Source organism: Oncorhynchus mykiss, chromosome 6 (assembly GCF_057628025.1).
Source record: "Oncorhynchus mykiss isolate SJ-2025 chromosome 6, ASM5762802v1, whole genome shotgun sequence".
Lineage (NCBI taxonomy): Eukaryota > Metazoa > Chordata > Actinopteri > Salmoniformes > Salmonidae > Oncorhynchus > Oncorhynchus mykiss.
In genome coordinates, this window is record NC_143027.1 from 9,657,501 (window position 1) to 9,680,986 (window position 23,486).

Sequence of the window (23,486 nt, forward strand, 5' to 3'; positions counted from 1 at the left end):
GTGACAATCCATGGTATTTTCACTCTCTGATGACAACCATATGTATTGTATTGTTCTTGCTTAGCAATATGACATATATAAATTGTATATATATTTTAAATGTAGGCGTTTTTTTAAGCTTTTGAAAATAGTTTCTCGGACAAACGCACATCGTTTGTTCTATAATGCATAGCGTTATTTAATGCAGGTCTTTGTCTTTGCAATAGTGGTCCCATGGGGCGGCAGGTAGCGGAGCGTTGGGCCAGTAACCGAAAGGTCAGTTAAAGACAGTTAACCCCCAAAAACAACTGCTCCCCGGGCACCGTGGATGTCGATTAAGGCAGCCCCCCACACCTCTCTTGATTCAGAGGGGTTGGGTTAACTGCAGTTGAATGCATTCAGTTGTGCAACTGACTAGGCATCCCCTTTGCCCGTCGTCCATGACAACCTGGCAGGATCCCGGAAACCCTGAGTAACTGCCTTAGTCTGCTTCCGTGGCAACCGGCTCCTCTATAGTCCATAATACTATGTCACCCCTCACCCCATCTTTATCTAAGAACAATGTCCAAAGATTTGAGGGGCAGTGAGAGAGAGGAAACATGAAAATAAAAAACGTCAGGAGACATTTTGTAGCTAGTACATTTGAATCGCAGTCTTTCACAGCTCTTCCAGAGGTAATGAATGGGGAGGTTCTCAATGGGGGGGATGCCCAACCAAACTCTATCATCATCCATCCCTGCTCCCTTCTAGCTCAAGGAGCCTCTCACGAATGTACCCTCTGCACCACAAAGGAAAACACAACGCTACATCTTAGTTCTCAAACCAAACACAATTAAAACACCAGATAATGCTCTGCCTATACCCTGCCCTTCCTCTCCAGGGGATATGCACATATCAGACACTGATGATTAGTGAGCTTTGGTCAAACGTAACCATGGAATAAAAAGCTTCCAGTTGAATTCTTTGATTGATAGATTCCTTAAACTATTCAACCACGAGACATTTCAAGAAGATCTTTGTTTTAAGTCATTTCCAGGGCTAGAGAAACAAGCACAACCTTTTTACTATGTGTGCGGGCCAAAATAAACGTCTGGGGCTTGTTTCTTTGTTAGAGAGACAGCATTGCACACTCCATCTCTAGAATCAGATAAGTGCCATAAACTGGCAAGCGCCATGTTAGTGTCCAGCGAGCACGATTAGAATCTACCAGTCTAGACAGAATCACTGAACGGAACAGGGAGAGATAGTCCCCTAGAATGGAACAGAGGAGCTTTTCAGTTCAGAACACATTTTAATTCAAAATGACTAGTTACTAAATGTGCTCTGAGGTGAAGTTTCCCCTAGGCACAGATCTAGGAACAGCTTTCCCCTCCCCCAGTCTTAACCTTAATCAATAGTGGGGGGAATGCCAAACTGACCCAAGATCAGCATCTAGGAGCATCTTCACCCTACACCAGGGAAGGTATTATAACGTGTCACCATACGCGATAGTGTCAGGTAGGTTAGGCTTAAGGTTTCGACATCCGCCTAGAATTAGGATAATACTGGAAATGATATTGCCTAGTTAGGTTTACAGTATCATTCTAATTGCAAGCATATTATGCCAAATGCTTTTGCAAAAACAACCTCTGATATCGCAAAACATTTAACATCAAAATGTTGCACTGCCTGGACAGAGCTGCCGTCTAGTGGAACCATTTGTGAATTACTGTTGCATAGGAGGTCGGAATAAAAGAGATTGCTTGATAATCTCAGATAATAATGTTAGTAACTGTTGTTTGTTTTTTTGACAAAGCTTTGATTTGATTTCAGATAAAACATTGACAATCACTCCAACGAGCCAAAGCCCACAGCTTACTACAGCATCTCCAGAGGATTATATTGGGCCCTGTGCATTATTTGAACGAGTTTGGCACTAGTCAAAAGTAGTGTACTACATAGAGAAATAGGGTACTGTTTAGGATGCATCCGTTGTGCACACAACTAAAAACACTGAACCTTGGCCTGTAGCCAAGGACCGCGTAGAAAAAAAACACTTTCTACCAGGAACAAAACTTAGCCACTGCTTTTTTAGCAATGTGCTACCAATTGTACTCTTATATGCAATGTAAATTATTTTTTGTTTTGCGTAATTAGATTGAGAAAAGAGAGCGCTAGTGGTGTAATGTGGGGGCATTGTAAACTTGCCACCGGCTCGGCTGCTCTGGCGTTAAGTTTGCTGACAGAGCCATTATCGCTGTGCATTCCAGACTGTGAGAGGCTTGTGTTGTCACGGAGCCAATGCTAACCACTAATCAGGGAGACTGACTGGAGGAGGGCCGGGGCCCCTGCTGCCAGACCCCGCAGGGAGGGCATCGCCTGGAACCTGGGCCTGCCAACAAGGCCCTGCTAGGTGGAGAGAGAGGTGAGGGGGGGAGGGGGGGTTGGGGCTTTTAGTGCTACCTCACACCACAAACTGCTGCAATGCTGCTTCGCATGGAAGGCAACACTACTATTACTCTGGGCACTGGCGTGGCACCAGCCGGTCTACATTTTCTACCTCCCCGCAAGACCTCACGTCTACACCCGGCCAACAGCCCGGAGAGAGTATGTGAGTGCTTACCTGATACTCTATGTCACTAGAACCAGATGAACTCAGTGACAGTACATACGCCCCATCCCAGCTTGCCCTAACAATCATTTGACCTAGTTACAGTAAACTATGGCATGGACACAACTCACTCAGCAAGGCACTCACTACTCAGCTAGTACAGGACATCAGCCGCACTCTACACTCTAGTTTGACTGGATTTAAATTGCCACTTCGGTGGCGCTGTCCAGTGAGTCCAGTCCAGTCAGGGCTCTTCATCGAAAGAGCCTGCAGGGTATCAGTGAGCCTTGATCCTCTGATACATTGGCCAACAACATGACCCGTCTTTTCATGACCCGCGGCCAGACACAAGGCGTACAGAGGGATCCCCGGGGGGGTATGAAGATACCACATCACTGATGCATTCTGACATGACCAGACTAATGTCATCTGCTTCAGAGTGGCTGGCATCAAGAATCTTTCTTGGAGAAGGCAGATGACTGTTCTTTGTGTGTGTGTGTGTGTGTGCGTGTGCGTGTGCGTGTGCGTGTGCGTGTGCGTGTGTGTGTACGTGTGTACGTGTGTGTGTGTGTACGTGTGTACGTGTGTGTGCACATTCAAGCTTGGATGGTCATTTAACGAGGTTGCTTATGTGTCGCTGCACTGTGTACCCAGTGTGCTATATCTCTAAGATGTGAGGCTGCAGTACGGCAGTCTGGTCTGGTCTGTCCTACAGGGTTTCTGAGCATTTCAGGCACGGAGAAGAGAGCTGTCCTGTCATCACTGTCTGATGTCTTTATTCCACTGCAGCTGTGTCTTTCACTCACAGCACAGCCCAGACACAGCCCAGCCCAGCCCAGACACAGCACAGCCCAGACACAGCACAGCCCAGCACAGCCCAGACACAGTCCAGCGCGGCCCAGACACAGCCCAGCCCAGACACAGCCCAGCACAGCCCAGTCCAGCCCAGACACAGCACAGCACAGCACAGCCCAGTCCAGCCCAGACACAGCACAGCCCAGACACAGCCCAGCCCAGACACAGCCCAGCCCAGACACAGCCCAGCCCACCTCTGACACAGTCCAGCCCAGACACAGCCAAGTCCAGCCCAGACACAACCCAGTCAGCCCAAACACAGTCCAGCCCAGCCCAGACACAGCCCAGTCCAGCCCAGACACAGCCCAGTCCAGCCCAGACACAGCCCAGTCCACCAATGTGAACTATTGACTTGAATTGGTCTTTCCGGGTCAGCACCAGTCTTTCCACCAATTAGAAGTTTTGAGACACAATCAACAGTGCTGCAATGTCTAAAGTCTAGCAGTCTAGTGCCAGCACCCTTGCCTGTGTGTCTGTATATTAACCTCCCACAAATCTCTGTTGAACCATGCCTTTCATCAGCAACAAAGTCCAAAAAGAGTCTGTACTTTTCAAACTACCCTGAAATTCTTTCCCAATTGCCATTCAAAAGTGATATATTGACAGAACGATTCAGAGCAATACCAGTCAAACTCACAAGATATTGAGTTCTACTGTTATGGCCCACACATCTTTTTCTTCAATGGTTTTGAACTTGACCCCCTAACAGCTCACACTAGTACGGTGTCCATTTTAGGACACCTTCAAACATCAAAGTCAGTCTGAGCTAAGTCAGACATCAGCCAAAGTCTCGTACTGCATTTAGCATCAAGTCCTAGGCTGAGCGGCAGTCCCGGATCTCTGATCATGTGTCTATTAAATCACCGGTCCCATGTGGCTCAGTTGGTAGGGCATGGTGCTTGCAATGCTAGGGTTGTGGGTTTGATTCCTGCTGGGGACCTGTATGAGCGAATGTATGCACTCATTACGTCCTGTAAGTGGCTCTGGATCAGAGTGTCTGCCTAATGACTTAAGTGGCAAGGTTGTATGTCGCGAAATGCTGATGGGCATATTTGCGAGGGTTCAAGTTTCGGGGTGCAGCCTGACACTTTCACAAGAGTCCACGGGCTTGACCCACCACGACTAATATTAGCACCTTCTAAAAAAAGTTATTACACTTAACATCAGGCCTGTCCATCAATTTTGAGTAGAATGAGAGGGCAGAGTTCAGAGGTCACAGGTCAAACACACCGCCTAGCCAATAAGAGAGACAATAGCATTTTGACTTAAATACAGAGGATCAATAAATCTTATTAGCCTCAAGAGCAGAGACATCAATCCTGTTTTGCAGGGTGATCCCATTATGACAGATAAAATGAATGAAAAATGCATGAGGTAAAAACGGAGGGGGAAAAAATATGAAACTGGTGCAGAGACCAGACCACCTAAAGCCTCTCTGTTCAATTGAACGAACCAATCGACCAATTTATTGGCTTGATTTTTCCTGCGGGAGAATTCCTAAAACTCTTATGGCCGTATCGAAGTGAACAGGATAAGGCCTGAGAGCATTGCGTGCTGAGAGTGGATTGTAAAATGTTACTGTTGTGTCATAAACCGTGCAGAGTGAAGGAGGAAGAGAGCGAGAAAGAGCAGGGGCAGAGATAACTTTTCTCTCTGTCTATGTCTCTCTCGCTTTCTCTGCCCTGGTCGCAGAGCTCCACACGTCCATCAGCACAGCAGGAGGAGGCTCTCAATCTCTCACAAGTGTAACCCAGTTCAAAGTCCACTTATCTAACACCAAAGTGTAAGAAAATGCAGCGTTCTCGTATTTATGTGAGATAAAATATTATTACAACTTTGATGAGATGACCAGATACTGTAGAACATAACGTAGCGTGAAATCCAGTCCAAGTGTATCTGTATGAAAAAGTATCTCTGTCGCTTTAGTACTGATGTCTACCAGCAGAGGAGACCAACCCACCAAACAGTGAACGTTACTACAACGTTAGGTAACGTTCCAGTGGAGTCCCAATAGGATGGAAACAGGAAGTTGATAAATACCTCTGCAGCAGGTATGCCCTCAGGTGGGCGGCACTGGAGAAGCACTTCCTGTTCCAGTGACACCTCCTTCCCCAGTGGCTCCTGGTCAAATGTTTTCCTGAGATCTGGAGGGGAGAAATAAAGACAAAACATTAATTAAGAAATCATGATCAAATTCCAGGTCCAATCTATCTGGCTCGAAGGACCATGAAAAGAAGGCTGATGGGGAAAAAAGGTGAAATAGCAAAATACACATTTATCTCAGAAATACATAATATGAATCGCCCTCCATTGTAAGTGTTCAGTAGTATTGTTCATGCCTTCCTATTGGCCTCAGCTTCAGAACTCTCATGTTACTCCCACTGAATCCCTCATTTGATTATTAGGATTATCCATTTAGCAATTTACTGAAATGTTAACGAAACTGAACTCCTCCCGACAAGAAGCTAAAACTGCTGTAGCAGTAAACCAATGCAGGGATCTCGACACCGAATTTCAATTCAGCATGCACATATCTCTATTCACAGACAGAGAATGTAGATACAGCTGAAAAATCCTATAGCCGAGACTACCTGAACACCAATATCTAATCTGCGGCATCTCAAGGCCCCTTGGTATATTGAGAGACTATAGAATGCCTCCACCGAGGATGAAAAAAGAACACAGACGTTTTCTCGATTTCATGGAGAACACTTCGTCCAGCCCGGAGTTCAGCATGATCAGTAGTCCACCACAGTCAGGTGACTCATCTCACAAGCACACAATGACGCATGTAGGCGTTGCAAAGAGAGTAAACCATGGAAATGGTAAATAGGCATGGAAACCAAGAGGGGTGTGGGCAACAGTGCAGCCATTTTGGAGACACCATCTTTTCATTGAGTATTTAAGCCCTGCTTTAGGTTTCTGGTCCTCGTGGTTTTCTATCCCCTCTTTGTGAATTCAGCCCAATGGCCGGGGTCACGTGACAGCAATCACAGTGATGCATACAGAGAGAGAGAGAGAGAGAGAGAGAGAGAGAGAGAGACAGAGACAGAGACAGAGAGAGAGAGACAGAGAGAGAGACAGAGAGAGAGACAGAGAGAGAGACAGAGAGAGAGACAGAGAGAGAGACAGAGAGAGAGACAGAGAGAGAGACAGAGAGAGAGACAGAGAGAGAGACAGAGAGAGAGACAGAGAGAGAGACAGAGAGAGAGACAGAGAGAGAGACAGAGAGAGAGACAGAGAGAGAGACAGAGAGAGAGACAGAGAGAGAGACAGAGAGAGAGACAGAGAGAGAGACAGAGAGACGGAGAGAGAGACGGAGAGAGAGACGGAGAGAGAGAGAGAGAGAGAGAGAAAGACAGAGACAGAGAGAGAGACAGAGACAGAGAGAGAGAGAGAGAGAGAGAAAGAGAGAGAGAGATAGAGAGACAGAGAGAGATAGAGACAGAGAGAGAGAGAGAGAGAGAGAGAGAGAGAGAGAGAGAAAGAGAGAGAGAGATAGAGAGAGAGAAAGAGAGAGAGAGATAGAGAGACAGAGAGAGAGAGAGAGAGAGAGAGAGAGAGAAAGAGAGATGTGTGAACGAGGGAGGAAAAGAGAGGGCAAATGCAGCATTTACAAGGGCAAGTGGACAGTCCCCGAGCAAAGCTCAAGTCACAGGAGTTGTCAGGGATCTGAGATGGTTCGTAGCGGAGAGGAAGCCACTGGATTCTAATGCCTGTCCACTGGGACCTCTATTCTCACACCTACTTCCCTAGCTGTTCTGTACAGTATGTGTGTTAGGAGCATGTGGAGTGGAGGGCTTGACTGCATGAGAATGACACCACAGGGAATGGCAGCGCTGGGACAATTCATACAGGCGTTATTACAGTTATTATATGGATTTCAAAAGACTGCCTTGAGGTTTGAAGACAGTTCTCTTTATAGTGCTTTTGATTGGCTAAAGGGAAAAGTGAGTGCCTGATTTGTTGCATTATTCTTGTGTTTAAACCAAGCTCTTTAGTAGTTGACGTACTGTACAGTACAGCTTGCCGCCGGGCAGCTGGTGCTGACTAGTTTATGCCTATTTAAATCCATGGAAGTTACTGTTCATGATTTCATTATTCATCCATTATGGATGAGATGGACAGCACAGAAAAGACTGATATCTGTACTGCTTCGTAGAGCGTCGCTGGGGTTGAAGACAAATCGATAACAGCGAGCAAAGTATGGATCCAGCAAAACAATTTTATTTTTCTAGGCAAGTCAGTGAAGAACAAATTCTTGTTTTCAATGACAGCCTAGGAACAGTGGGTTAACTGCCTGTTCAGGGGCAGAACGACAGATTTGTACCTTGTCAGCTCGGGGGTTTGAACTTGCAACCCTTCCGGTTACTAGTCCAACGTTCTAACCACTAGGCTACCCTGCCGCCCCGACTGTGTCATTGGTGGATCCTTGAGAAAGTATGGATACAGCCCTGTAAGAAACAGGCATCGTTTGACTGAACAAGGGTAAAAGTAATGTCTGCAGACAGACAAGCAGACAAAGACATAGAGGAGCACAGAAGTCTGTGACTTAGGGATCAGCCGGTCAGGCTGTCCTCAGCAGGCTCTGTGAGTGATTCTCCAGCTGGCTCTTCCATGGCCCCCAGTGCCTCACTAAGACACTACATTCCAGTCCGTTTCCACACAGCTCCCTCACTCCCCTCTGGAGCTGCACCATGGGTAGCGACACAGAGAGTTGACCAGAGCTACTGTACCAGGAGGAAGGAGGCTGGAGTGTGGAGGAGACAACCAAGTACTGAGACAATATTAATTCGGTGCCAAACAGAAGAAAAAAACAGACTAAATCAGAGAGCTGAGCACTCGGTAGTTGACGTGCTCAAGTGAACTAGCCCATTTCAGGGAACCATTTTAGTTTTCTTTAAAGTCATTCAAAACAAAGTGTTCAGTCAAATGTGTGGGTTTACAATGCATGTTTCTCTTATTACTGAGGTAATCTTTCTCTTTGTAAGAAAGGCAAAGGGGAGCAGTGCTGCTAAACAGTTAAGGCCTTGAAGAGGCCAAGCAAAATAAACGAGAATAATGGCCGCCAATGATATATTCACGATATATAAGTGAATTACATGCTATGAGGGAATGTCCTGCTCTCTTTTAGTGTGGGAAAGGGGGGAAACACAAGCACACAAATCCTGCTTTAAGCCATACACGAAAGAAGGATGGACATTTCCTTTTTGATTCACTCACTGGGCCTCCTAACCTTATAAGTTTAAAACAACATCAGGAAGAGACTGGAGAATAGACTGTTTTCTTTCTTGACCCGACCACAAACAAACCTCAAGTTAGGCTAGCTACAATCAGAAAAAAACGGTTCCAAAAGGGTTATTCGGCTGTCCCCATAGGAGAACCCTTTTTGGTTCCAGGTAGGACCCTTTTGGGTTCCGTGTAGAACCCTCTGTGGAAAGGGTTCTCCCTGGAACGAAAAAGGGTTCTCCCTGGAACCAAAAGGGTTCTTCAAAGGGTTCTACTATGGGGACTGTCGAAAAACCCTTTTAGGTTCTAGATAGCACCTTTTTTTCTAAGAGTGTAGTGCTATATATCTGGCTCTGAAGTGAGGGCTGAACAGATGCAGAAAAGCCATAAAGCAGGTCTGTAATTTGAGAAAGGCTGCTTCATTAGCTTAGCAGGTGACGTATTGATGGAGGTAATCAGTGATTTTGATGTGGCTTTAAACAGAAACACATGTATCCCCCAGAGTCAACGAGAGTGGGAGAGAGGGAAAGATTGGAGGGAGAGAGACCAGGGAGAGAGGGAGAGGGGGTGGGTGAGAGAGAGAGAGAGAAAGAGAGATCAGGGTAGGCGTGGGGGGAGAGGGGGGGGGGGGGTGAGAGAGATTAAAGAGAGAGATTAGAGAGTGAGAGTGAGAGAAGAGACCAGGGCAGTGCCAGGAAGTGTGTGGGCTGTCGTTTGTGTATCACCAACAAACCTTTCACTCACCATTACCTCTGCCCACTTAATGGGGCCAGAGTTTGTTCTACTTCTGTAATCCACAGTCTCTCCGCAGGGTCCTGCTGCTGGCTAGCAGACCACTCTGGGTCAAACGGGGACAGTCTGGGACCAGAAATCGTCCCGGGCATTTCTAACACAACAACCCTATTTTTTTCCATCAAGGCCCCCATACTGGACCATTTTTATCACAAGCCTAAATAATTTTCCACAAGCCCAAATTATGTACAGAAACCCCAATTTAGATAGGCCAACTGGGCCTGTCTAAATCACTGCCCTACTATCCGTTTCAGGGACCACAACAGGGATTCCGTTTCCAGTATATCACAGATTTCCATATTTATGGCAAGTAAAATTGGAGGAATCAATCTCGTCAACAAAATCAATCTGGTCAAGTATTTTTCCATTAAATGAGTATAACAGGCATGTTACGGAGATCAGACCTAGTACACATCGTTACTATCATGGTGAGTATATGTAGGGATTTAGTCAAACAGCACAAGATATGAGTTGACCTTGACAAATACAGAATGATACAGACAGATACAGACAGACAGACAGACAGACAGACAGACAGACAGATATAGACAAAGACAGACAGACAGACAGAGACAGACATATGGAGACATATGGAGACAGCCAGATAGAGACAGGATAGAGACAGGATAGAGACAGGATAGAGACAAGATAGAGACAGGATAGAGACAGGATAGATGGACACAGATAGATAGATAGATAGATAGATAGAGACAGAGACAGAGACAGACATACAGATATAGACAAAGACAGACAGACAGACAGACAGACAGACAGACAGACAGACAGACAGACAGACAGACAGACAGACAGACAGACAGACAGACAGACAGACAGACAGACAGACAGACAGACAGACAGACAGACAGACAGACAGACAGACAGACAGACAGACAGACAGACAGACAGACAGACAGATAGATAGATAGATAGACAGAGACAGACAGACAGATAGATAGATAGATAGAGACAGAGACAGACAGACAGAGACAGAGACAGACATACAGATATAGACAAAGACAGACAGACAGAGACAGACATATGGAGACAGCCAGATAGAGACAGGATAGAGACAGGATAGAGACAAGATAGAGACAGGATAGAGACAGGATAGATGGACACAGACAAATACAGTGGTTCTTCCTTTAGCGTCGTACCGCAGCACAGCTTGCGGGCTGCCGCAGAATTCTATGGAAGGTTATTTAAGTGTCAGCTATTGTTGCCATTAATGCTAGTTAGTGCTAGTTTGAACACCAGAGGGCATGTTTGAGAAGCATTTGACTGTTTTTAATAGTGGCTGTACTAGAGAATTGAAAACCTTTTTTTGTAAGAACATAGTATATGGGACTGATTTCACGAAATGTTGCTTAATTAATTAGATTAATATTATGGTGCATCTATTCCAAGAAAAATGAAAAACAAACCCTCAGGGTTTCCATTAGGAAAATATGGCGAAGAGGAAAATAATCCTAACATTCACACACCCTAATTGTAGTCTAACCAATACTCAAACGGAGATTCAGTGAAAATAAACATCTGGTTGATTTACCAAGACCAGTCACCATGCTTGTCTCAAATCCTATAATAACAATTGGATGACTTTGGGTGTTACAGTAAGCAACAATTTGTTGCCTTCGTTAGACTACTCCAGCACAGATAAGAGAAAGAAGACTTAAATAATTAAACAATAAAGCGATTGAATTCACAAATGCTTTTGACTGTTTTCAATATTGACCATCAACCAAAAACACAGCATCTATATGCAACAGGAATATTAAAAAAGTGAAATAAGTATTTGTTCTGACTTTCATTTGGTCAAAAACACACAAATATCAAATGAAAACAGTCTGATCTCAACAAAAGCCAACCTAACTAAGAAATTAATTTCATTGGTTGCCATGGTGAATAATCCAATAATAATTGGTAGGACACATAAAAGGAAACATCAAAGGAATCTCTAAATGAAAATACTGGCAGACCAATAAAATGTCCTTGTACAGTAGTAGATTAATTCTTATGGCTGGGAGGTGCTATTTCCACGTTCGGATGAAAAGTGTGCCCAGAGTAAACTGCCTGCTACTCAGGCCCAGAAGCTAAGATATGCATATTATTAGTAGATTGAAAACACTCTGAAGTTTCTAAAACTGTTGAATGATGTCTGTGAGTTTAACAGAACTCATATGGCAGGCAAAAACCTGAGAAAAATCCAACCACGAAGTGGGAAATCTGAGGTTTGCAGTTTTTCAAGTGATTGCCTATCCAATATGGAGTGAAAATTTGGTCCGATTGCACTTCCTAAGGCTTCCACTTCAGACTTCTACTGTGAAAGGGGAGCGAATAAGAGCTATTTGAACCAGGGGTCTGGTTGAAAGCCTTTAGTTTAGTCACGCGCGCGGCCGTGAGCACAAGCTCTGTTCCTTTTAATTTCTAAAGACAAAGGAATTGTCCGGTTGAAACATTATTGAAGATTTATGATAAAAAAGATTTATGATCGTTTGACATGTTTCTACATACTGTAATATAACTTTTTAAACTTTTCATCTGGACTTAGTGCTTGCGCCTTGTGCATTTGGATTACTGGACTAAACGCGCGAACAAAAAGGAGGTATTTGGACATAAATAGTGGACTTTATCGAACAAAACAAACATTTATTGTGGAACCGGGATTCCTGGGAGTGCATTCCGATGAAGATCATCAAAGGTAAGTGAATATTTATAATGCTATTTCTGACTTCTTTTGACTCCACAACATGGTGGGTATCTGTATGGTGGCTGAGCGCTGTACTCAGATTATCGCATGGTGTGCTTTTGCCCGTAAAGCTTTTTTTGAAATCTGACACAGCGGTTGCATTAAGGAGAAGTATATCTTAATATATATTAATTCTATGCACAACACTTGTGTCTTTCATCAACGTTTATGATGAGTATTCCTGTAAATTGATGTGGCTCTCTGCAAAATCACTGGATGTTTTGGAGGCAAAACATTACTGAACAAAACGCGCCAATGTAAACTGAGATTTTTGGATATAAATATGAACTTTATCGAACAAAACATTACATGTATTGTGTAACATGAAGTCCTATGAGTGCCATCTGATGAAGATCATCAAAGGTTAGTGATTAATTTTATCTCTATTTCAGTTTTTTGTGACTCCTCTCTTTGGCTGGAAAATGGCTGTTTTTAGTTAGAAATGTAAAACTTTAGTCCAAACTCTCTTTTTGTAAAGATTGAAGTCTATTTTCCTGCTAATAGCCCATCATGGAAACTTTGCTCCCATAACGTTTAGGCCTGAGGTAGGTTATAATAATCCATGCCTCCTGGGCATGTTTAAAAGACCAATGATTATGGGTGGAGTTAGAATTTTGGATGTCAGAAGTATTAAAATAAACCAATGTCGGCCTTTAAATGCTTTATTATCCAAATGTTTAAAGTGAATGTGACAGAGAGAAGGCATTTAGACAGGTATTTTTTTTATTTTTTATTTGACCCCTTTTTCTCCCCAATTTTGAGGTATCCAATTGTTGTAGTAGCTACTATCTTGTCTCATCGCTCGGGAGAGACAAAGGTTGAAAGTCATGCGTCCTCCGATTCACAACCCAACCAAGCCGCACTGCTTCTTAACACAGCGCTCATCCAACCCGGAAGCCAGCTGCACCAATGTGTCGAAGAGAGAAACCAAAATGGCCAATGTGCCTTTTTTTCGATAATCATCACTCCACATGTCAAGTGAAATTCCCCCATTGTATTTACTCAAGTTCTCCCTTAACTCCAGGACCATCAACGTTTTTTTTGTTGTTGCCTGATGCAGGACTCTAGTGCATTTCTTGAAGGGTCACATTGAAATCATATGATGTGAGGCAAGCAGTTAAAACAAGTATTTGTACAATGAATGCTTTCTTCCATTTTCAGTGCTTAGTGAGAAGTGTTGACATTTTGAAATGTCCTATCAGCGAAGGAGAAGGCTGAAGGATGTTTCGGGGACGTTGTCAACCCCCACTCAGCTACAGAGTAGTGGGCCTTTTCCTGACAACCCACCTGTAATAACATCAGGAAAGGGAATGGCGTGGATGCTGGCCGGAATGTGAGAGAGAGAGAGAGAGAGAGAGAGAGAGAGAGAGAGAGAGAGAGAGAGAGAGAGAGAGAGAGAGAGAAAGAAAGAAAACTGTGGACACTTACTATGACTCTTCCTGACATCTCTGTCTAATCAACCAGCAGCAGCAGAACAACAACACATTTCCCTCACCATAGCCCATTGACAGCACGGGACACCTACATGAGTGGTGACTATGCAAAGTATTACAAAAGTTATAGGGGAATGGGTCAATTCTTTAAGTATTCAGAAAACTCTAATATCCCACAGGGAAAACTTCCGTCGGGTATCCCCTCTGAAAGTCCAATGTGTTGAGAGTGGAAGAGACAGGGAGGGAAAAAGGTATCAAGCTTAACTGTTTGCAATGAAATTTCTTCTGACAAAGACTGAGATTTGAGGAAATAGTAGCTGCAACTGGTATAGAGTAAACTGTTGGCAGTGCCTTCATCTTCCATTACTCCTGGAAGCCTGCAAGAAGGAGAGATCCCACGCTGCCACCAGGGACAGACCAGGACCAGAAATAAGCCCAGGCGTTTCTAACACACCGGCCCACTGTTTCCCCTTGAGGCCCACATTATTAGCCAAATAATTATAATTTTGTGCAACAACTTTTTTTTTTTTGACAGGCCTACTAGCTTAAAGCTGGACCAGCCCATTTGGCATTTGCCCGAACTGCCCTATGGCCAGACCGCATTATCTTCCAAGAGAATTCTCTTAGATTATAGTCACAGTCGTGTATACCCCCCCCCCCCCCCCCTCCAAGCAGATACATTGTCGGCCCTGAAAGAACTTCACTGGACTCTATGTAAACTGGAAACCATACATCCCAAGGCTGCATTTACTGTAGCCAGGAATTTTAACAAAGCTAAACTGAGAACAAGACTTCCTAAATTCTATCAGCATATCGAATGCGCGACACGGGCTGCTAGCATTCTGGATTATTGGTACTCTAACTTCCGCGATGCATACAAAGCCCTCCCCCGCCCTGCCTCTGCAAATCTGACCATGACTCCATTTTGTTGCTCCCAGCCTATAGACAGAAACTAAAACAGGAAATGCCCATGCTCAGGTCTGTCCAATGCTGGTCTGACCAGTCGGATTCCACGCTTCAGGATTGCTTCGATCACGTGGACGGGGATATGTTCCTGATAGCCTCAGACAACAACAATTGATGTATATGCTGACTCGGTGAGCGAGTTTATTAGCAAGTGCATCAGAGATGTCGTACCCACTGTGACTATTAAATAATTTCCTAACCAGAAACCGTGGATTGATGGCAGCATTCGGGCAAAACTGAAAGCGTGAACCACCCCTTGTAATCATGGCAAGGTGGAAACATGACCGAATACAAACAGTGCAGCTATTCCCTCCGCAAGGCAATCAAACAAGCAAAGCGTCAGTATAGAGACAAAGTAGAGCCACAATTAAAAAAAAAACAAAAAAAAAACGAGACGTACGTGGCAGGATATACAGTCAATCACGGATGTCACAGGAAAGCTCTCCTCTGTCTGGGGAGTGTTTGTCAGCAGCACTAGCTCCTTCTCTCTGCTGCCTCAGCCTCTCCAGGTTAGGAAAAGGAGACCCCCTCTCTCACTGCCTCTGACAACAACTGGTGCAGCAAATTGTTTACGGCTGCAGAAAGCTGGTGGCCCATTACTACAATAATTTGCACCAAAGGCGCATTTCTCTCTCCTCCCCCTGCCCTTCTTTTCAAGCGTACCTTTATGAGTCGGTATCTCAGGCCTGCTAGGGATTTCTGGGTTCAAACCACTCTCACCAATTGCCAGCGTTTTTATTCCATTACGCGCTAGCATGTCTCCTGAGGTTTGAGCAGGAATTCCGGGCCCGGGTGGGTGGAATTAATTGGTCATGTTCCTACAACTGTGGATTAGAAACAGCAGCCCTCGTAAATTGTACAGAAGCACTGTTTTTTTGGGAGAGTGGGGGACTTTGCCTGCCTGGTGGACTAGCGCTTGCCAAAGCTCTCTCTCTCTCTTTCACTCTTTCACTCTGTCACTCTCTCTCGCTCTCTGTCCAATCAAGGAAGTCATTTAAACATAGCAAGATATTTCTCTTTGTTTCAATGTGAAACTGCTATACTCCTCATATATCTTTGTTAGAGAGATGTCAAAGTGTGGAGTACACATCTAACCTTCTAGACTAGAACAGGGTGGAGGATACATCTAACCTTCTAGACTAGAACAGGGTGGAGGATACATCTAACCTTCTAGACTAGAACAGGGTGGAGGATACATCTAACCTTCTAGACTAGAACAGGGTGGAGTACACATCTAACCTTCTAGACTAGAACAGGGTGGAGTATACATCTAACTTTCTAGACTAGAACAGGGTGGGGGTACTACTATACATCTAACCTTCTAGACTAGAACAGGGTGGAGAATACATCTAACCTTCTAGACTAGAACAGGGTGGGGGTACTACTATACATCTAACCTTCTAGACTAGAACAGGGTTAAGAACTACTATACATCTAACCTTCTAGATTAGAACAGGGTGGAGGATACATCTAACCTTCTAGACTAGAACAGGATGGAGTATACATCTAACCTTCTAGACTAGAACAGGGTGGGGGTACTACTATACATCTAACCTTCTAGACTAGAACAGGGTGGGGGTACTACAATACATCTAACCTTCTAGACTAGAACAGGGTGGAGAATACATCTAACCTTCTAGACTAGAACAGGGTGGGGTACTACTATACTGTACTGTACCTTGTTCAAGGTGTCTTTTCAAACACAACTTCCAAGTGAGGACAGTGTGTGTGTGTGTGTGTGTGTGTGTGTGTGTGTGTGTGTGTGTGTGTGTGTGTGTGTGTGTGTGTGTGTGTGTGTGTGTGTGTGTGTGCGTGCGTGCGTCGGTGTGTGTCGGTGTGTGTGTGACTCCTGTGTCCTTTCTCTCTCCTAGTCCCTAGCGGGTTCTTAATCAACTGGTCTGTCAGCTAGGTGGTGGTTGATGTTGTACTTGTAGGCTCAAAGTCACTCTATAGGTATTTCATCAAGGATAGCAACCTTTCAATGGCAAACGAAGACGGAGAAGGCTGGAGCCCACAGCTCAGCAGTACTCCGCTCAATAACAGAAACACTTGCTTGCACATTGCTTAGCAAATTATTTTGGATGTACCACTATCTAGGGCCTACCAAAGAAAGGCAGCGAAAGCACACACAATATAACTTGTCTATCTCTGTGTTCATACTTTCAGTCATAAATCCTCTAGGGAATGAACAAACTGAATCAAACATGATGCCTCCTTGCAAAAGTTAATTACCAGAATTTAACCTGAAAAAAAAGACCACCAGCAAAACGCATCCCTTGGTTTGTTGAACTTTCACAATATGGGGCTAGAAACAATTCCCTTCCCTCTTTATCACGCTAAAGTGAAACGTTGGCTTTGAGAGCAATTTCTATCCAGATCCAGACGAAATGAAAAAGTGCTTTAGGAGGGCTCAGGAGACGTAAAGACACACACTATGCGATTTGCTTCGGGGATGTGGAGTGTTCATCACCGTCTATATTCTGGTGCAAGGGCTCATGGGAGATGGTGTTGATTTTCGTGTGCACTGTAACTCTAGAAGAGGGAGAGGTTACAGCTACATTGCTGCTTTTGTTGTTATTGTTATATGTTTACTTTCACAAGGCGGCAGGTAGCCTAGTGGTTAGAGCATTGAGCCAGTAACCAAAAGGTCGTTGGTTTGAATCCGTGAGCCGACAAGGTAAAATATCTGCTGATGTGCCCTTGAGCAAGCCACTTGCACCCTAACTTGGGTTCTGGTACTACTATGGCTGACTCTGTAAAAGAAACAACATTCTGGTGTATGTGACGTTAAAACATCTTCATTTTTCGTCATCTCGTAACACTCTCAAATATCAAATGATGTCAGCTGACACGGTTTAATAACTCCTCTACCTTGGCCTGCTGTTGCGTAACAACTTGATCTATAAGTTCCTAATTTAGAACATTCTGTTGCCACAGAAACACCTCACAAAACTTTGTGCTGTTGAACAGCGCCATCTCTCCCCACATGCTCTTACACCGCTCAGCAAAGCAATTATACTAAATTGGTGTTATATATGCCCAATCTTAAAAGGTGCAATATGCAAAGAAACGCTCTGCCATTTCCCGGTTTAAAAAATTATAATAGTTTGCCTGATTTCAATTGATGTGACAAAACAGAATTATTGTACCATCTAAACCACTATGAAATGTATTTTTCATAAGCAAAAATATTGTATTTTCAGCTGTTTGAAGTTGGTGTACAAAACCGAAAGTAAAAAACACTTTTTATTTTACTAGGCAAGTCAGTTAAAGAACAAATTCTTATTTTCAATGACGGCCTAGGAACAGTGGGTTAACTGCCTGTTTAGGGGCAGAATGTTAGATTTGTACCTTGTCAGCTCAGGGATTTGAACTTGCAACCTTTTGGTTACTAGTCCAACACTCTTACCACTAGGCTACCCTACCCTAGGGTAGCCCTTGTGTGTGCAGAGCTGCAATAGAACGACACCATTCTTTAATACATCTAATATGAAATGTGATAACAATAGTATCCTTAATTAGCATTGAAAAAGTGAATCTTCTCTCATTTTTAGTTTATTTTATTTAATTTAGGTTATTTAAAAGGAATAATCTCTCTCCATAATTTCTGAATCACACTTGTAACATCTGAAGGGTAGACTGTGGTTTGTCAATATGAAACAATTTAATTCACTTTCCACGAACCCATACTGCACAGTGCTAGCCCATAGCAAAATGTTTAGCTAGCTAATGTTAGCATATCCGCTAACTAGCACAACATAGCTAGCTAGCTAATGACATGGCACTAACTTGGCGGGGGGACGGGCAGGTAGCCAAAACACGCACATACACTGGCAAAGACTTTCAGCTGGCAGACAGACAGACACTGGAAGACATTTCTGAGTGACAGAGCAAGGGCTTGAATAGGCGCTTTGTTGCCAATTTATTGTGGTACTTGAAAAAAATGCCTGGAACGTAAAATAACGATATTAATCAGTTCCCATGCTTTTAAAATAATGGTTCTGTTTTTGAACTAGTATAGATCACTTTCGTTCCAGGTTCTGTTTTTCTTTTCCTCAAAAAATGTACTTAATTTTCCGGTTTTCAGAAACGAGTTCCAACCCCTTTGCTGAAGTACTGAAATTCTAACAAAGGAACCTTGTTTATTAATGTTGTCTGAACAATTTGAGAACATGACTTTAAGTAGAATCATGTAGGAAACTTTTTGCTGAGGTACTGAAATTCCCACAGAATAACATTGTTTCTTAACGTTCGATGAACTATTTGAGAACATTCCCAATATCACACCAGTTGGAGAACGTTCCTAGAACATTACCCAAAGTGGAACGAAATGTAATCATGTTTGAACTTTTAGGAAAATGTTCTGTTAATAAGGTAATAAAGGTTATTTGTAAAGTTCCTTAAAGGTGCTGAGAAGGTCCCAAAGCCAGGCAACTAATCCTGCACCATTGTGGGAAAGTTGTATGCAAAATAACCATAGGACAACCTCACTCTCACCAAGCGCTAAGAAACATATGGTTCTCAGAATGTTATGTGTTAGCTGGGTATAAAGAATAGTGTGCCATATGGAACACGGCCCTACCGCGGTTTCTCCTTCCTTGTTTTCCCACTGTATTTCTCACTGTCTGAGTCACCCAAGGCTTGTGCCATGTTTAGTCATGTTGTTTGACATTCATGTGTTTTTACACCACTTTTCCATTACCGAGAACTGAAGGTAAACAACGTTAGAATCATAGTCGATGTCATTAGAGAACAAACACTTCTTCTCACTTCTCTCCGTCCGTTCCCACTGGACTTTATAGACATTTCTCAACACTTATCTTGGAGCAGCTAGGTAGCTAGGCAGCTGGAGAACGGTTCAGTGGCTCGGATGGAGACGCTGGTGTTTCTGTGTGTCGGTGTATGTCTGCTACTGTAACTCACTGAGAAAGCCAGTCACGCCCAAAGAACTCCACCAAGCACTAAACATATGGGGAGACAGGCACAAACACAGACGCAGACGCACTGCCCACAGGACTGGCTGGCTTCCTTAGGGCCTCGCTTCCTGATTGCTATGCACGCACACGCATCAGCAGTGGTGACAGAACAAATTGCTGGCCTCTGAAATGTCTGGTCTAAGAGAGCTCAGTTTGTCCCGGTGCTTACGGCCTGCCACAGAGCTGATCTATTGAAGGAGAAAGGCTTGATGTGATGGTGAGCTAAATCATCGGCAAGAGAGTTTGTGACCCTGTGTGTGTGTGTGTGTGTGTGTGTGTGTGTGTGTGTGTGTGTGTGTGTGTGTGCGCGTCCAGTGCGTCCTCTGCTTTATCACAGATCGAAAAAGGTTCCCAGCATCTGCCGATAAGTCACTGTTTAAGTGCCCTGCTACGGTAAGAACAACAAATCACAGACACAATTAATATCCTCAATTATGTGTATGGACTATACATACCACCCCGGAGCTTTTATGGCTAAAACATTGATCACCATTTTCCAACAACAAAGTGCACATTTATTTATCGCCCTAAAGTGTTACTTTACCAATGATTAAACAGCCTGTTGGCGCTAGGAAAAAGAGGGGGAGGGGGGGTTAAATGGGTCTCACTTTATTTCCATTGCATGGAAGGGAATGCATTTGCTCAGCAAGGTTGCCTGCCAGAAAGCATTTTGAATCTGAAGTGGAGATTCTTAAAGGACAGGAGAAAGGATTTAGTTTGATTTGAAGTACAGGTAATCGCCTGGGGTGGACGGATATCACTCCTGATCATGTGCAACACAGTTGTTGCTGGTGATAGAGACAGAAACAGCGACTTGGGGGCGACTGCCAGAGCCACGGTCACGTTCCAGGCTGACGACACTGTGGATGTTACGCCCAACCGTAAAATAACCCTGAGCGACGACTGCTCTCAGGGAGCGCTCCACACAGTTTGCTTGCACATGCAGTGGGACAAATTTAACCAAGGGCAAAGCCACGCTAAGCCCTCGTCATTTTTAACATGATCAAATAGGAAGAACGTGTGGTCCAGTCAACAGTAGAGGGACAGTCAGTCTGTCCTCCTACACGACTGAATGAAAGAGGTCCTGTGTGGGAAATCTAGGACATCTGAATGGAATAAAACAGGCACTTTACAGTTGCTGCTTAAAATCATACCTTAAGTCCTTTCTTCGAATCTTCAAATTTACAACCAACTCCAACTTCCAAAAAATGACATTATTATGTGTATTTCATTCACAGTTCTCTGTCGGATCTGAAGAATTTCAGTGTCGACTCAGAGTCAAGCATTCCTACTGTGGACCTGCAACCCAGTGAGTAGAGCTGGTAGTCAAAGTGAACGGGCGTAGCATTTATCCAGACCTAGTGAGTTGTAACATCCCTGTGAGCTCCCAGTGCGGAAGCCCTATGGAGGATATGAGACAGGACTGTTACTGCCATCAGAGCCCCCTCTCTCCACTTTTTCCCTGATCTCGCGCTCATTCCCTGATCTCTCCTTCTCTCTCTCTCCCTCCATCTTTCTCCCTAAACTCTCCTTCTCTCTCTCTCTCCCTCCCTCTTTCTCCCTGAACTCTCCTTCTCTCTCCCTCCCTCTTTTTCCCTGATATCCCCTTCTCACTCTCTCTCTCCCTCTCTGTCTCCCTCTATCTTCCTGATCTCTCCTTCTTTCTCTCTGATCTCTCTCTTTCCTTTGGAAAGGGCCACACACTGTCTGGCTAAGTAAATAACTGCCCCAGTCCCATCAACAGTTTCACCTCGGTCCGGTCCCCAGCCAAAATCAGCACATTACCTGCCTTTCATGGGGCTCGCAGGACTAGTCATGTGATGCCGACGGAGGAGAGCGGCGTAGAGAATTTACGAGACCGTCAGGAATCTCCCCCAGACATCCTGCTTTCCAGACTACTGAATGAAACTTGAATAAATGCTGCGTTAGACCTTAAACTATCCGATCTGTTTGACTATCCTGTGTACTTTTATGGCCTCAGAGTGACCCATCCGTCACAATGACCACTGTCTCTCCTGTTGACCTCCAGACAACCCCACTAAGCCCAGGGAGAGGGCAGTATTTTTCAGCTATAGAGCAAGACAAACACGTTCTAAGCACTGGGACCACATTCACACACACAGGAATATTGTTTGTATAATTTGTTGTAATGTTGTAATATTGTTGTATTATAAATGTGTGTGACAATCCTTGTCTGTCAGTGTATCAGTGTTTGTTTTACTTTTCATGTTTTATGTTTTTGTGGACCCCAAGAAGAGTAGCTGATTCTTCTGCAAAAGCTAATGGGGATACAAATAAACAACGTGTCTCTCTCTTCTGTTAGCGGCATCATTTTGACCGGTTGAAGCTGAACCCCTTTCAAATACTCTTACTTCTTCCTTCAAGTGCTGGTCCTTCACTCTCAATGTACGTTCCAAATGTCAACCTATTCCTTATATAGTGTACTACTTTTGACCAGGGGCCCTCAGGGGACTGTACAATCAGTATTTTTACTGGCCAATCAAAGAGGGGACTGTACAATCAGTATTATTACTGGCCAATCAGAGAGGGGACTGTACAATCAGTATTATTACTGGCCAATCAGAGAGGGGACTGTAAAATCAGTATTATTACTGGCCAATCAGAGAGAGGACTGTACAATCAGTGTTATTACTGGCCAATCAGAGATGGGACTGTACGATCAGTATTATTACTGGCCAATCAGAGAGGGGACTGTACAATCAGTATTATTACTGGCCAATCAGAGAGGGGACTGTATTTTTTTTAAATTTTTTAATTTGACCTTTATTTAACTAGGCAAGTCAGTTAAGAACAAATTCTTATTTTCAATGAAGGCCTAGGAACAGTGGGTTAACTGCCTGTTCAGGGGCAGAATGACAGATTTGTACCTTGTCAGCTCGGGGGTTTGAAATTGCAACCTTCCGGTTACTAGTCCAACACTCTAACCACTAGGCTACCCTGCCGCCCCAGTACATCAGATTCCGATTCAGAGATTCAGAGACTGGCCTGGTGATTGAAACTTAAGCTTCGTCTTCTACAAGCCATTCCCCCTTATAAACTACGTCCTTCAGTGAAACCTCTCAGCGTGTGATAGGGCACTGCTGAGACTCAGCAAGGGGGAATGTGCTGACGTGTGTGTGTGTGTGTGTGTGTGTGCGACTCACATGCGATGCGTACGTGGGCTTTACGACTCTTGGTGGTTCCTGCAGAGCTCCAGGCTACACACTGACACCAGAAGTCCTCTGGCCCAAATAGTTCGTCTACCTGCTGCCGAAAGATCTCGATGCTGGCCTCACGCACCACCAGTCCTGCACAGGGGAGGGAGATAATGGCGTCAACACCCACAGTACACTCTCTGAGAGAGATATTCAGTGAACATACACTAAATCTGTTTGGATACTCTGGCCATACAGCACTTAGATACACTTCATTGAGAATACATGGCCAATATATTACCTTACACATTGAGATTACATGACAATTATATTACATTACACATTGAGAATACATGACCATTATATTACATTACACATTGAGATTACATGGCCAATATATTACATTACACATTGAGATAACATGACGATTATATTACATTACACATTGAGATTACATGGCCAATATATTACATTACACATTGAGAATACATGACCATTATATTACATTACACATTGAGATTATATGGGCAGTGCATTGATAGTATTGATAGTTGGAATGGCACTGCAAATATGCAGTAAAATCATTATGAGACTTTGGGACCGATTTGGTTACACATGTCAAGCCTGATTTTAACTTCAACAGCGGTAAGAGCCAATGTCCATAGTTAGAACATGTGGACCACCCAAACCTGTAAATACAGTACAGTGTTAAACTCAAAGAATGTTCTTTCTCTTTCCTTGCTACCACTCCTCTTCCTCTTTCCC

At 44.0% G+C, this 23,486-nt stretch overlaps 1 protein-coding gene and 1 long non-coding RNA gene across 2 annotated transcripts in view; one reads left to right on the forward strand and one right to left on the reverse strand.

The window, feature by feature from the left end:
* Positions 1-23,486, reverse strand: part of unc5ca (unc-5 netrin receptor Ca) — a 290,202-nt gene that overhangs the window by 105,036 nt on the left and 161,680 nt on the right. The window contains 2 exon segments of the mRNA XM_036979368.2: positions 5,465-5,568; positions 22,731-22,874. Coding sequence (XP_036835263.2) covers positions 5,465-5,568; positions 22,731-22,874 — 248 coding nt within the window.
* Positions 1-23,486, forward strand: part of LOC149982766 (uncharacterized) — a 460,292-nt gene that overhangs the window by 6,891 nt on the left and 429,915 nt on the right. The window lies entirely within an intron of this gene.